General features: G+C 33.1%; 2 protein-coding genes across 2 annotated transcripts; both read left to right on the top strand.

Annotated features, from left to right (window-relative positions):
• Positions 1 to 2,103: 2,103 nt before the first annotated feature.
• LOC123194982 (ubiquitin carboxyl-terminal hydrolase 18-like) lies at positions 2,104 to 8,725 on the top strand. The gene is made up of 11 exons (XM_044608501.1): positions 2,104 to 2,567; positions 3,419 to 3,614; positions 3,703 to 3,791; positions 3,922 to 4,007; positions 4,101 to 4,263; positions 4,381 to 4,504; positions 5,286 to 5,443; positions 5,747 to 5,831; positions 6,050 to 6,262; positions 6,651 to 6,712; positions 7,574 to 8,725. Exons 1-11 carry the CDS (start codon positions 2,302 to 2,304, stop codon positions 8,331 to 8,333), a joined length of 2,202 nt encoding a protein of 733 aa, XP_044464436.1. The 5' UTR covers positions 2,104 to 2,301; the 3' UTR covers positions 8,334 to 8,725.
• A 512-nt stretch (positions 8,726 to 9,237) lies between these two features.
• On the top strand, positions 9,238 to 13,171 carry LOC123193846 (UDP-galactose/UDP-glucose transporter 7). Its single transcript, XM_044606914.1, has 8 exons — positions 9,238 to 9,580; positions 9,709 to 9,775; positions 10,158 to 10,263; positions 10,368 to 10,613; positions 11,392 to 11,502; positions 11,617 to 11,775; positions 12,380 to 12,523; positions 12,709 to 13,171. Exons 2-8 carry the CDS (start codon positions 9,735 to 9,737, stop codon positions 12,871 to 12,873), a joined length of 972 nt encoding a protein of 323 aa, XP_044462849.1. The 5' UTR covers positions 9,238 to 9,580; positions 9,709 to 9,734; the 3' UTR covers positions 12,874 to 13,171.
• Positions 13,172 to 14,764: the final 1,593 nt, after the last annotated feature.

Raw genomic sequence — 14,764 nt, 5'->3', positions numbered from 1 at the left:
AAATTACTAGATATAAATAATTATTGTGTTTGGTTAAAAGTAATAAAAAAACTAGTAAATTATTTTACTTAAATACTCTTAAATATAATTATTTTTAATATTATTTATGTATATTAATTAAAAATAAATTTATTTTTGTCTCAAAAAAATAATATAATTATAATAAAAATAAGATTATCTTCATAATTTTTTAATGCCTAAGATAAATGTGGTAATTAGATTACCACCTAGATTATCTGTCACGTCAGTATTGGTAATAAAATATTAGTGTAATTTTTTATTACTGACAAACTAAACAAGCTAATAAAAGATAGATTATTAAAATAATTTTTAAATCCTGAAATCAAATACTCTCTAACTAAAGTTCAACTCATCAAATTGAGCGAAGTTCAAACAAGAGTTTATTCAAGCTCAATTCATATCCACCGCATTGCTAGAGTCTTGTTAACAAAATAAACAATGCTATTGATAAAGTAAATAGTATTGTTGAAAAGATATATAATTATTTTAAAGGGATAAACAATCAATGTCGTCAGAAAGATAAATAAATCGAACTCAAATTGAGTTGAAGCTCTAGCTTGACTTTAATTTGTTTAAGCCAAACATGGATATAAAACTAAATCAGTTCGGTTTATCTCATTGTTTAACTCAATTTAACTCATATACAAATTAAAGTTTCAATTCGATTATTTAATTTGAATCTCTTTTTAATAATATTATTTATTGTATTGATAACCCTGTATATCCTTCTTATGATGCTTTTTATCTGACAATACTGTTATTAATTTTATTGGTAAGTACTAATAATATTTCTAATTAATTTGAAAAAATTCGAATTAATTATTTAGAATTTGTATCAAATTCAAAATATCCTTCATCTGACGTCAGCCCAATTCGTGTGAAGCAGCTTGCTTAAGTGAATAATATCAATTTTTGGTTGGGTTGCTCGCTATCAGCCAGATACTCAAGCACAAGCGGCCGCCCTTAATTAATTAATTAATAGGGCTATTAATTTTTTTATTATTTTTTGTCACTTTGTTTTTTGTTTCTTGCGACTCGACTCGAGAGAGTCTTCACTAATTATTTGCCCAAGATGAAGTCAGGGTCGCCAGATTATGATTACTTAAAGAAAACCCAATTACAGCTCAATCAGGCTGAGTAGTGCTAAGCCCAAGATAATTTTTTTTTTAAGGCCATGGGCTTAGGCTTGTGATTTTTTAAAATGAAAGATCTAGAACTCTTGAGACAAAAAAAGTTTTTCTGAAAATAGTAATTATTGAGGTCAACTCAATTACAAGTAACTCCTAAAGTATAAATTTTTATCGATTCCATTATGCATAGTTTATATTAAGCAATGTTATATGTACATAACATACATAATTTTTTAATATATAATTTAATATCTAAATGATATATTATAAAACTTTGAATACAAATATTTAAATAAAATATCATAATATGATTAAATATTATTTTATTTTTAACTCACATGATAAAATACCGAATTTGTATCCAAAATTATACCCACATACTTTTTATTTGAGCATGCTATGTGCATTGGTACCTAAATAATATATAATTATTTAATTAAATATTATTTAATTTTGAATTCAAAATCATTAATCATATAATAATTTAAAACTACAAAAAAAAAAATAATAGGGTGAAAAACATTAAAAATGTTTAAAAATAATAAAAACGACGATGATATAACACAAGAATGGTATGACATATGACATAATAACTTGTTTGACGATATGATATAATGATATAAACTTACATGATAATGTGAAATCACATATAAAATCTTATATATTTAAAATAAAAGATTTTAGTTAAATGATGTTCGATTTAGTTTAAAACAAGTTTATTTTTTTTAATCCCAATTTAGTTTGTTTATTATGCTTTTAAGATTTTATAGTTTAGGAAAGCGTAAAATTAGTTTTTCTTGTTGGTTTAATTTAAGTTTTCATCCATTAACTTAGGGTTGTGGGTGAGTAAAAATTGATATTTATAGTTTTATTTATTGATTTTTATTTTATTAAAATTTTAGTAGTCAGATTTAAAATATTAATAAAAAAACGAATTCTCGCTCTTCACACAGGACGTGAGCATATTATACATACAGAGTGGCCAAAAAGGGCAAAAAGAGACGACGAAACAAAATCAAAGCCGTGCGTGAAGAAAAGGAAGACGAAAAATCTTGAAAACCAAAACAATACGACTTCTGTGCTGCTGATTCAAGAACGAAGGATAAGAAGAATTTGAGAGGAAAATAGGGAGAAATTGCGCGTTGTGTAGATGCATGTCGGAGGAATAACAGTGGATCTTAACTGGTTCGTACAATTCATATTGTCTTCTTTTTTAATCGCCTTTGGATTACTTCACTTGATCAAGAATACGGCCTCTAAGTACTTCGAGGTCGACGCAAATTTCGAAGGCACCGATCGTAATAACCGCCACGCAATGTCCTCCTCGCTTCCCGTCGAAAAAGATGACTTCTCTTGTGTCGTCTGCGGCAATCCTGGTACCAAAAAGTGCTCGCGTTGTAAATCTGTTAGATACTGGTATCTTTTCTGTGCTTTCTTTAATTTTTGTATTTTATGCTTAAAAAAGGAAAAAGAAAACGTATTTTCCAGAGATAAAGTTATGCTTTTTAGTTGATTGGGAATGCTATTATTTGCCCAAGAGGATCAGAATGTATAATTTTTTATAGTGTATGATCCTGGCTATTTTTTTTTCAAAGAATTTCTTTGGAAAAGGAGCGAGTTTGGATTGTAATTTGATTCTCGGTTGAAATTTATTAATTTAATTGACAAACTTATAATTTTATGCTTGTAGCTCTAAAAATTAATAATAATTCTGGGGTTTTAGTTTAAAGAATGAATTTGATTGTCTGATCCTTGTTGTATCATATGCAGTTCACTTCGGTACAAGTTTTGAATTTGATACATTTGAGAATATTGATTGTAGAGTCAAGAATTTAGTCGCTAGTGTTAAGTTTAAACATGAAGTATCTGCTGCAAGCAACCTCATTGCAAGTGCAAGGTCGTGTTGGCATGTTTATTATTTAAGTGAAGATTATGCCCTACTATAGTATCTACTGGTACAGTAGAAGCTCTGGGATCATCTGAAATCTCAACTCTGGATAACCAATATGATATTAGTGATAATTAGGATTGATCCAAATGTTGTCCTTGTAGTTATGTAGCCTTTGTTATACTTTCAATGTAGAGCGTGGACACAAATTTGAGTGACTATACAGTTTTCACTTTGTCTTTATAAAGTTTGCATTTTGGTATATTATTATTACCTTAGTGGCTGAGAGTTTAACTGATTGTTTAAAGCATGTATCGTTCTTCGTTTTCAATTTTATTGTTTAAATGCTTCAACCTTCATGTATTGAATTTTATTCCAGCTCATCAACATGCCAATCAACACACTGGAAATCTGGGCATAAGACAAAATGTAAGGATTATGGCAAAGTAAATTCAGTGCAGACTGTGAGAACTGATTTTGAGTTAAAAGCTTCTAGTGGTGGGGGTAAAAACATTAACGGAATTGCTCTAGTTCCTGCCCAGGGAACCTGTAAGGTTTTCAAAAATCCAGGAAAGGTTAATTTCCTGACCTTTATTTCTTAAGTGCCATTTGGATTAATTTTAACATGCATTATCTAACTATAATTCAAGGTTAGATTTTCAGGTTCTTTTTCCATATGATGAATTTGTGAAATTGTTTAATTGGAACAAGCCTGTATTTCCTCCTTGTGGGCTTTTAAATTGTGGAAACAGGTATGAGTATGCCATACTTAAACTTTCTGTACTACCATTATTTGGATGCTTTCAGCTGCTTGAGGGCCATACATGTGCTTATCTTTCTATTTACTTCTCTTTTATTGTTTGTCCTTCGCTTTCTGTGCAGTTGCTTTGCCAATGTGGTTTTACAATGCCTCACATACACAAGGCCTTTGGTTGCTTACTTGTTGGAGAAGGGCCATAGGAGAGAATGTAATTTTAGCAACTAAAATCTTGTATGGCAGTCTTCTATGTTACTTGCTGGAACAATTCCTGACGCTAATGGTTGTTGATTTCATTTTTCAGGTAGAAGTGATGATTGGTGCTTCCTATGTGAACTTCAGGCACATGTAGAGAAAGCAAGCCAGAGTCAGCATCCCTTTTCACCAATGAGTATCCTCTCACGGTTACCTAACATTGGTGGTAATCTTGGTTATGGCAGACAGGAGGATGCTCATGAATTCATGAGGTTAGCATCTTGGAAAATCCTATTTAATCAATTCAGAGCAGGAATTATTGACTTATAAGTGTGTTAAATATAAAGTTTAGCATAACAAATGTCAAATTCACCATCTTCTCTTTGCAGGTTTGCCATTGATACAATGCAATCAAGTTGCCTTGATGAATTTGGTGGAGAAAAAGCTGTTAAACCGAGCTCTCAAGAGACGACACTTATTCAACATATATTTGGTGGCCACCTTCAATCACAGGTGAATGAGCTTATTTATTTGTTTGAACCTAAGGTGTTATTTGTGTTTGTAAAGTCTTTTATATTCTCTAAACCTGCTATATTACAGTTCTGTTGGCATGCCAATATCTCAAACTTTTTTCTTCTGTAGTTTCACTTGAATAAAGGAGTTGATGCATGTTTTAACTCATTTGTTTCCTAATATAGTAATCTCGATAGTAGCGTATGACGTCTTAGTCTACAACCAAGTAGAGTTAGAGGTTCAAATTCCCTCATGGTATAGGATACTTTATTCCACTAGTTCCTGACAACAAAGTTTTTGGAGTTTTGCAGAAGTCCATAGTTTTGAACCTAGTAAAATTTACCTAGGGATTTTTGGGTTGGTAAAAGAAGTTTTGTTATCTAATTCTTTATTTTCTTATGACTCTTAGCCAATAAAAGTGTTGCTCAAACAATGGATGCAATAATTGTTGTTTTGTTCTGATTGGCTGAGAAGCATTCGATTGAATGATAGTGCCATTTGAAAGGTGTTAGGCTGTGGACGCTTTTGATCACACAGGGATATGTCTTTGGATGCTGGGAAAGATTTTTAAGATGTGATAATGTATTATGTGAATTCAGGACCTTTTTGTTAGCTGCATTTACGCTTGGGATATCCTTAGGTATCATACATCAGATATGATAGAAACTTCCATTTCAATTTGTTCCATTTCTCTACTTAATATGTTCTGGTAAAAGATTTGATTGCTACTGAATTTAGGTTTAACTGTTTGGACATGTTGTTTTCCTTTTTCAAAATTTAGGTGTTATGTACAAAATGTGGTAACATTTCAAATCAATACGAAAATATGATGGATCTGACTGTTGAAATTCATGGGGATTCTGCATCATTGGAAGAATGCCTTGAACAGTTCACTGCCAAAGAGTGGCTTCATGGAGACAATATGTATAAATGTGATGGGTATGCTTGCATATTCTTTCCTCTAATGCTCTAAAATTTTAAACCCATGCTTAATGCTTGTTTTTATCTTCTGTTAGATAGATGCATCTTAGTTTGTTCTTTTATTCACATAGTAGGAACAAGATTTTGCTTGGTCTGAAATGATTACTTTTCCATCTTGCCTTCTAAGAGGATGCCGATACTTTCATATGCACTGTACTCAGTTTGATTCATGGGATTTATCTGTTTTGATCATCAGTTTAGATTATATGCTTTCAATCCCAAACTTGAGATATGATATTGAATATGGCATCCTCTTTGCAGATGCAATGACTATGTGAAGGCATGGAAGCGTCTCACTGTTCGACGTGCTCCAAACATTCTCACCATTGCCTTGAAAAGATTTCAGGTCTGAGCCATGCCCATCTTGTATCTATTGTTATACATGGGTTGTTCTATTTGATGCATTAATTGTGCCTATTGTGTTAAACATGAATGTTCAAAATGTGCAAGAGATTTTCACGTTCAAAAATATTTACAAATGCTTTTTTGTGTTAATAACTTCTTCATTCATCTTGTTTTTTCTATTGTGATTTCTGAAATTATCATGCTTGAAAAATTTTGTAGAGTGGGAGGTTCGGGAAACTGAACAAAAGAGTGACTTTTCCTGAGACTTTGGATCTTAACCCTTACATGAGTGAAGAAGGAGGGGGTGCAGATGTTTACAAGCTTTATGCTGTTGTTGTCCATGTGGATATGCTGAATGCATCTTTTTTCGGTCACTACATATGCTATGTCAAGGATTTCAGTGGAAACTGGTACAGAGTTGATGACTGCAAGGTATAGTCTCTCTGTCTCTCTATCTATCTAGGTGTATGTGTGCACATGTGCATGTGATGTTAATGTTACACTTGTCAAGACTCTACATTGGGACTGATCTTTTGGATTGTATTATCTGAATTTACTGTACTATCAAACAGTGTTGGCTTTTGATTGCATGGCTATTGGTCCCTGGTCTCTGATCAAAACTAATTTGGCTGGAAAATATTTCTGAAAATGCTTTGAAGCCAGCTTTGCATTTTAAACAAGGAATTGATTGGATTTAGCAACTTAATTTTGAGTGACTGGCAATTATTTTATTTGCACTTTTCTACATACATTCAATTCTTGGGTATCAGATGTTGTACTTTGGATTCTCAGTTTCTTCCTCTTTCAATACCGTTCATAGGTTATGAGTGTGGAACTGGAAGAAGTGCTTTCTCAGGGAGCATATATGCTTTTGTATAGCAGGTGCGTTTTCTCTCCCTGCCCATCTCTATTTTTTTTTTTAATTTAAATTTTGTGTGTACGGATATTTCAATTCACCTCACATATTAAGAGACAGTTTTGCCAAAAAAAGATAGTGGTTGGTGTATGGAGAAATTGGTTTGGTTAGAGTAAGACTATGTGTACTAATAATAAATACTAATTTGTGTATTAATAATGATATGTCACCACGTGATTGGATGTTACATTATATCTAATTTAAAATTGTTCAATTACTTTGTGGCATGTCATCATTAGTATACAACCTAGTATTCGATGTTAGTGTATATATTTTTATTATAATTATTTATTTTTTTTTATTCTTTATTTCCCAAACTGAACAAATGTTTGACAAAATGACCAAGAATCTACATGGATTCAGGGATGTCAGATGGGAGATACAATTCATGAAGTGATAGAGTTGCAATTGAAGTTCTTGTGTTGTCACTTCTTTCATTTTTATTTTTTTAGTTGAATGATTCATGCACATCTGTTCAGTTAAGTTAATTTATATGGTAAAACAGAGAACTGGCGATCTTTGGCTTATGTATATATCATCGGTGTTTTATTGTATCTGTAGTTAGATGTCTTTGCTTTGATCATCCTTGTTGGGAACATTATATATGCATAAATATGCAAGTTCTTGTGCGTTTTGTTAGTGTGTGTGCGCACCAACCCAAGCATACTATAAGAAAAAAAAGATGTTTTGGTATCTATTGATAAGTTCATGTCTTGGAGTGTGTTCATATGTACAGTTTTATGTTCAGATTTAATCTATCTTTTTCCTACTGTTTATTTTTCGTGTTTAAAAGATGCATGGTTGCATTTTTGTTGGCTGCTTTTCAGAGTTGCACCACGGTCTTCTTATTTAACTACTAGTGAACCTTCAAGTAAGGAGGAGCTGAAAGCGGTGAATGGGAAATTGGAGAGCCCAAATGGAAATGAATGTTTCTCTCCCATGGAGTCAAATGTTCTCATCAGTAGGTCCACATCCTCTTCGTCGGATGATGCTTCGCACTTAAGGGTTTCTGTTTGCAGAAATGAGTCAGCTAGTGGCATTGATTGTCCACCTGTAACAGAACTTACTGAGAATTCTAATGTGGGTAAGGCCCAATCAAGTGCAATTGCTTCTAAGCAGGTTTCCAGTGATGAAAACAAGTCATCTTCTGCTCAAGTTGCAAGAGAAGATCCAGAGGATGCTGATATGGTAAATAATAGCGACTCAAGCTCATCTGATGGGAAAGATCTTTCTAGCTGCAATGAAAAACTGCATTTTGTGATTAGTTCTGAAACTGCTAGAGAAGATCCACAGGAGGATACTCAAATGGTTGATTCTGAACCTTACTTATCCAGTTATACAGAGGCTTCTGGCTGTGATGATGATTCACATATGGCAATTGATTCCGAAGCTGCCATAAAAGATTCAGAAGACATGAATATGGTTGATTGTGATACCAATCCATTTCTCGCAAAGGATATAAAAGTTTGTGGTAGTACGTGCTCTTGTCCCAGTGAGACATCTCCAGGTAGAGCTCACAATTTGGAAAGTTTGGTTGTGGGGAATGGTAATGGGGTCGAGAGAAGTGGAATATCAGATGAGAATTAGTTCAGAATGATATTATCGCTTGCATTTGTCCCACTAATTTTTTGTTCATAATTTTTAACCATATCAACCTGGTCTTCGAAGGAAGAGGCTGAGTTGGGAGTTTTGATCTGGGGTTTCAATATTTGCAGAAATCACAGATGTAATTGTAGTGATTTTATAGATGGACTGGGTAACTTTTTTAGTGATACAGTTTGAAGAATGTCAATACTTTGAGAGCAGGGTTCTCTTCTTTATAAATGTGGCTTTTTGTTAGTGTTTGAACTATGTATGTGGAAGCCATATATCTGTAAGTGGTAGAACATGACTCTCTGGCTAGATGCCAATATGTGCTAATTTGTTGAACGTTTATCCTTTATTAGATAAAATATTAATTAAATTCTATTTTCATTTTATTTTAAAAAATAATATCATGTAAGGGTGGATTCAAGTCCAACTAACACAAATCTATAATATAGTTCGTTTAATAATGTTAGAGAAGAAGGATTGTCAGAAAAGAAGAATGGTTGGATGAGTTTTGGTGTAGTTATATGATCGAGAGTTACTCTCAAGTTGAAGTGTTTCCGGTTAAAATTCGGTTGCTTGAGTTGGCCCGGTTTGTGTCTACCCCTAATATAAAGTGGAATATGGGAAATTTTCAATATTATGTGAATAATACAAGGGTTTTATGGGTAATAAATTATGTTGTCCTACCTTGGTTTATGGTTTTTAGTTGGGGTGGATTCAAATCAAAGTTTGAATAAAAGTTAATTTAAATTTAAAATAATTAGTTTTAAATTAATTTTAAATCACTGGTTTGGTGATGAATTCATTAAAAAAAATTATTGAAAATGATTAAAAATAATAAGTAAAACAATTGAGAAAGAAGAAAAGTTGGCAGAGAAACAAAAAATTATGAAAAAGGAAAAAATTTATCCACAATTCTCTTGCCCCATCTTCAATTTGAGACAGCAGCTATTAATCCCAGTTTGGTGGGCTTGAACTAAACATCGAGCCAGACTCCATTAGGAGTGATCATCCCACTTGCTCAATCTCTTGCCCCATCTTCTAAAAAGTTTAATATTTAGTATAAATTATCATTAAAACCTTCATTTATAATCATCCCACTATTATTATTATTGCCTTTCTCCTGCACAGCACAGTCCACGCACAGTCACAGTTTATCAGGCTTCTCTTGATCCAAGATTTCAACAACTTTTACTTTTATTTTTCATTTCTTGTTAACCACGTTTAAATGCCATTGTGACTAGGTTCCAAAACCGTGTCTTTTCCGGGAAATTGATAAATCTTCTTTATCATAGATATTTTCAGAGAGGATGAGTTGATCCCATTTCAACTTCTTTGATTTGAGCCCTTTTCTTTTTAAATTTTTCTGCAGGTTTTCTCATTTCGAATCAGTAAATCATGGAACAGTTTAGTGTCGCTGAGACGACGCCGTATTTGAGGTTATTCTCGGCTAATTTGGATTTCGTGCTCATATTTGTTGTTTGTTTGGGCTTTCATTAGCTTAAAGAAACTGCTGTTGTTATCCCTCGAAGCAAAATTTTCCTTTTAAAAGCAGTAAAGGGGTTTTCAAAAAATATAGTTTTTTAACCTTTTTTTTAGAGCCCAGTCTTTGTTCTTCAAGTGCTCCTAAAATATTTCATGGGTTCTTTCAGAAAGGCTGAAGAACCTCTATCAACTATAGGGTAAAACTTAGTGATCTCATATGATCTTTTCAGAGGGATAGGATAAGTATATTTATGTAATGATTTGCTTTCTTCTGTGCTTTAGGTGTAGCTGAACATTTTCAGCTTGTTATGATTTTGTTTTTGTTCTGAAATGTAGTTTGCTGGCTGCATTGTCATATGGAATTTCTTCAATGGCTATGGTTTTCATCAATAAGGCAGTTATCATGCAGTATGCACACTCAATGACACTTCTCACTTTACAGGTATATAGTTAAAATGCACGAGAATTATAATCATTTTTATAACTATACTTTACTGTTTATTTTTATTGATTGTGGATTATTGTCTGCTAATATAATTGTTTTAGCAATTGGCCACTACATTGCTTGTACATATTGCCCGACGAACGGGACATACAAAAGCAAAAGCAATAGAAATGACTACCGCAAAAAAGCTTCTCCCTGTTTCTCTTTTCTACAATGCTAATGTAGCGTTTGCTCTAGCAAGCTTGAAAGGAGTTAATATTCCTATGTATATTGCAATCAAGAGACTCACACCACTTGCTGTACTGATTACTGGGTTCTTTTCTGGAAAGGGAAAACCTACAACTCAGGTCTGTTCCTCGTCTTTCATCAACTGTTTTGACTCTGTAAATTTGTTCATGAATGGAGTCAATGTTGCTGTGTAAAGTTATCTATGACATAAAATAATTTGTGATGATAGTGCACTACGCATTTGAATAGAGCGTCAATTGAACCCCCATTGAAGGAGGAATTGGTACCCTAATAGCATCACACTTCAGGATTTCTTTGTCTTTTGGTCCAATCTCCAGGCTTTCAGCCGGCTGTAAAACTTAAGTTTACATTTCATTTCTGGATGTCTGGTTGTGCTTAATAGTAAATTAAATTTTTAAATGTTGATGTTGCTTTTTGGTCTATAAAATGATTGGAGTTAGAACTTTTTGCTTTTTAGGTATTTATTCATAAAAGAATATTATTTTGACTAAATGATGCTTCAGTTGCTCATGAACAAGAGTAGGCTGATCTCTTAGATAGGAGTAGTCACTTGGTCATGACATATTAATGCGATACTGCATTTAGTGGTGCTCTTATTGCTTAGAGCCATCTCCTAATGTTTCCTTCATCTTTCAGTTGGCATATAAGTAGTAAAATCTCAAAGATAACTTGCTTGTACAAATTTAAGTTTTATGTGGGAAAATGGAAGGAATTTTTTCTTATAGAATCTCGATTTACCAAGTATTCATTGACTTTATTAGTCTTGCATTTCCTATCATGAGCCTTTATAATCAATTTCATATCAAATTCCTAAAGAGAAGAAGATCCTGATGGAAACTTTGTTACAATTATGACGGTCTCTGTTTCATATTTCAGGTAGCTCTTTCAGTGCTATTGACTGCTCTTGGTTGCATTATAGCAGCCATTGGAGATTTTTCTTTTGACCTTTTTGGATACAGCATGGCCCTAACTTCTGTTTTTTTCCAGGTTTAGTCCCAAGCCTGTTTTTTTGTTCATAGATCTGTATACTATAGTGTAGCTACAAAATTTTATGCTTCCCTTCCATTCCTTTGCCCATTATAGTTTTGCTGTCAAATGCAGACCATGTACCTTGTGTTGGTGGAGAAGTCTGGTGCAGAGGATGGGCTTTCATCAATTGAGATTATGTTCTATAACAGCTTTCTTAGTCTTCCATTCTTGCTATTTCTTATCTTAATAACGGGAGAATTTCCTAGTTCTTTGTCATTATTATTTGCAAAGGTTAGACTCTTTATCCATTTGCTTCCGTCAGAATTCATCATTGATTGTGTTGGAGAGCATTTGTGCATTGTGATTCCTGAGCAAAGAATACTAACTTATTGAAATATGTCTGTTCTCTAGGATAGACTGTTCTAATTGATTTTAAGTCAAATTTGAGGTGTGTTTTTATAGAAAAATGTAAAATAAGAACGTTTTTGATAATATCTGCAATGCATTTGTGCATTCAAGCCATTCAGGTCTTGATGTATGTGATTATACTGACTTTCAAAACCATCAAATGCAAAATTTTAATTCAATGTTTTTGTTCAAAGTTTATGTGCTTAAATTGGAATTATCTGAAACACTGTCCACTGAATATTTTTATGTATTCACTGGGACCTTGTGTATGTTCTAATGTTCATATTGGATTTTCTTGTCGAAGAGTCAATTTTTTTTCTTTCCACCGGCATTCCTACTAAACTTCACACTTTGGGGTTGGGTTGAGGGTGATAGTTCTGTCCATGAAAATAATGAACCACAATCCTTTATATTTTGCAGCATTTTCCTACTGCTCAAGTATTTAGTAGTAGACGGTAAGTATTTAACAAACTGTCTATATTTGCAGAGTCATTCATTTACCTTTTTGGTGATCCTCACCCTTTCTTTGGTGATGGGCATTGTTCTCAACTTTACCATGTTCTTATGTACCATAGTCAACTCTGCTCTGACCACAACCATTGTTGGGGTCCTAAAAGGTGTTGGTTCCACGGTATGTGTAGACTATCCTCTGGAAGCCCTTCTCTCTTTTAAATCTTTATCCATGTTGTAGAGATGCATAGAAAAGGAAAGAAAGAACTGAAGTCTTCTTTTCCACTTCCTATCTTTTTGCAATCTTTTGTCATCATTTATACTTGTCCAATTCATGACTGTGAAATTTATTTTCTTCTTATTTAGACCCTTGGCTTTGTCGTACTGGGTGGTGTGCAAGTGCATGCTTTGAATGTGGCTGGTTTGGTTATCAACACAGCGGGTGGTCTATGGTATTCATATGCCAAATATCAGCAAAAGAAAAACAGACCAGCAAAGCTGATATCAGATGTTGAGGCTCATCAGAAATAAATTTTTACGAGGATCACAGGTTAGCACAATGATCCACATTAAGTTATAAGCAAAGAGATCTTTGATTACTGATATCTTCTTGTAGTTTGTTAAAAGTATGATTCAGTTTGATAGCAATTTCTTCTCCAAACATTCATCAGACATCTGCTCTTTGAACGCTTGGATAAAGAGAACTATTGTTGTCAATTTTATTGACCTGGGCAAAGGCATTGTGTGCCTTACTTCTGTCTTATGGCAATTTGGCTGTTGAATAACTTCTTTTAATGCAAAACCAAGAGTATATCTCATCTTTGGCTCATAAAATGTTATGGGTAGGTACCTCATTTCTGTGGCATTTTCATAACTAGAAACTACTTCCATGGAAGCATATGTCACATTTATTTTAGAATGATACATCATTTATTCGAAATATATTGAGTGAACTGAAATATTCTAGTCTGATAGCTCAACCTGCTGTTAAGTTATTGTCCATTTTAGAGACATAATTTATCATGGTTTTGTTTTTAGATTTTGTTACCCAAAACGCATCTTAAGGTTATTTAATCAATTTTCTGTGACCACATCCAATATATATCATCTGTTTTATCATTGTGAGATTTAGTTAAGGCTGTTACATAACTTATCTGAAAAACTTGTACAGCTATGGTAGAAGGCAACATGAATATGAAATTTGTACATGGACAATTTTTCATAGCATAATTAGCTGTCAATTTAATCCCAAACTTTGGTGATCTGATTCTGTGAACTTTCACACTCTGTGTACTCATTAGCTAGATTTGGAATTGGTCCCCATTACCAGGCCTCTGCTTGATAGATCATCCTTGTTCTGGGCAGTCTGGCTGGGCTCTTTCATCTCTCCTTTCTCTCCCCATCATAAATTCCCTTTGGAACTATTGCCCTATTCTTCGTTGAGTCTCTGAGCATTAGTTGGAACATTTTTATGAGCCGGTAATTGTAATTCTTTCTTCTTGAACAATTTCACTATTACATTCTTGAAGAAAAGATACAAAAATAGACAAATCGTTAGTGGTACTTGAATTTGCACATGCACTTGTTTTCTTTTTCCAACAACACTTCTCTTTGCTTTATTGTCCTACTCATCTCATTTTGTGAGGTTCACATTTTTCTCCTATCCAACTCCAACTCCCAACTCCAACTCATCTAATTAGGGGTGGATGTGCTCTGGGCCGGATTATACTTAAATTGTTGAAGAAATTTCAGTTCGAACTTTGTTCGAAATTGACATCTCATCAGGGTTATCTCATAGGAGTTTGTCCTGCTAACAATTCACTTTCTTTTTTAATGATTCTTCTTTTTCTTATGGTTTCCCAATGTTTTTATTTTCTAGTTATTCACTAATTGGGCTAGTTGAGTTTGATCTCAAGCTTATTATTTTGGCAAACTTGAACTAGCCTTTATTTAGCAAAGACTCAGTTTGAATCTATCATAATATCTAATGCTTAAAACGGGAAACATGATCTAATTTTTAATTTAAAAAAAATGAATACACAGTGAGATAACACAACATACTTAGCTTTAAAATTAAAATAAAAATTAAAGCCTTGACCAAACTTATTAATTTTAGGCTCTTTTGAAAGCACCCACCAATATGAACACATATTTATTATTACTATTAAATAGTTGATCCTTCAACAGTTGCAATAAAGAGCTAAAATAATTGGAATATGAGAGAAAATAGAGAGACCTAAATATATGGACAGGTCTACAATCTAGCTTGGATTGAATGAACAGTGAAACTTCAACCGACAAAAAATAGGGGTGTTAGGAAGCACAAGTGGTGGGCTTTAATTTCAAGTAGGGCATTACTTGTGTGGTTGGTTGGTTGTCCTCTTAGATATCTCTACCTACAAAAATCCATTAAAAGCTTTAG

This window comes from Mangifera indica, chromosome 13 (assembly GCF_011075055.1).
Source record: "Mangifera indica cultivar Alphonso chromosome 13, CATAS_Mindica_2.1, whole genome shotgun sequence".
NCBI classification, from domain to species: Eukaryota; Viridiplantae; Streptophyta; class Magnoliopsida; order Sapindales; family Anacardiaceae; genus Mangifera; species Mangifera indica.
The sequence above is the reverse complement of the archived record's forward strand: the minus strand, read 5'-3'. Positions and strand labels throughout refer to the sequence as shown.

Excerpts from the sequence above, each read along its gene's own strand:
- LOC123194982 (XM_044608501.1), top strand. The coding sequence starts at position 2,302 with ATGCATGTCGGAGGAATAACAGTGGATCTTAACTGGTTCGTACAATTC. Across the intron at positions 4,505-5,285 it reads GTGGCCACCTTCAATCACAG|GTGTTATGTACAAAATGTGG; the intron begins GTGAATGAGCTT and ends TTCAAAATTTAG. Across the intron at positions 6,713-7,573 it reads TATATGCTTTTGTATAGCAG|AGTTGCACCACGGTCTTCTT; the intron begins GTGCGTTTTCTC and ends GCTGCTTTTCAG.
- LOC123193846 (XM_044606914.1), top strand. The coding sequence starts at position 9,735 with ATGGAACAGTTTAGTGTCGCTGAGACGACGCCGTATTTGAG. Across the intron at positions 10,264-10,367 it reads TGACACTTCTCACTTTACAG|CAATTGGCCACTACATTGCT; the intron begins GTATATAGTTAA and ends TAATTGTTTTAG. Across the intron at positions 11,776-12,379 it reads TGTCATTATTATTTGCAAAG|AGTCATTCATTTACCTTTTT; the intron begins GTTAGACTCTTT and ends CTATATTTGCAG.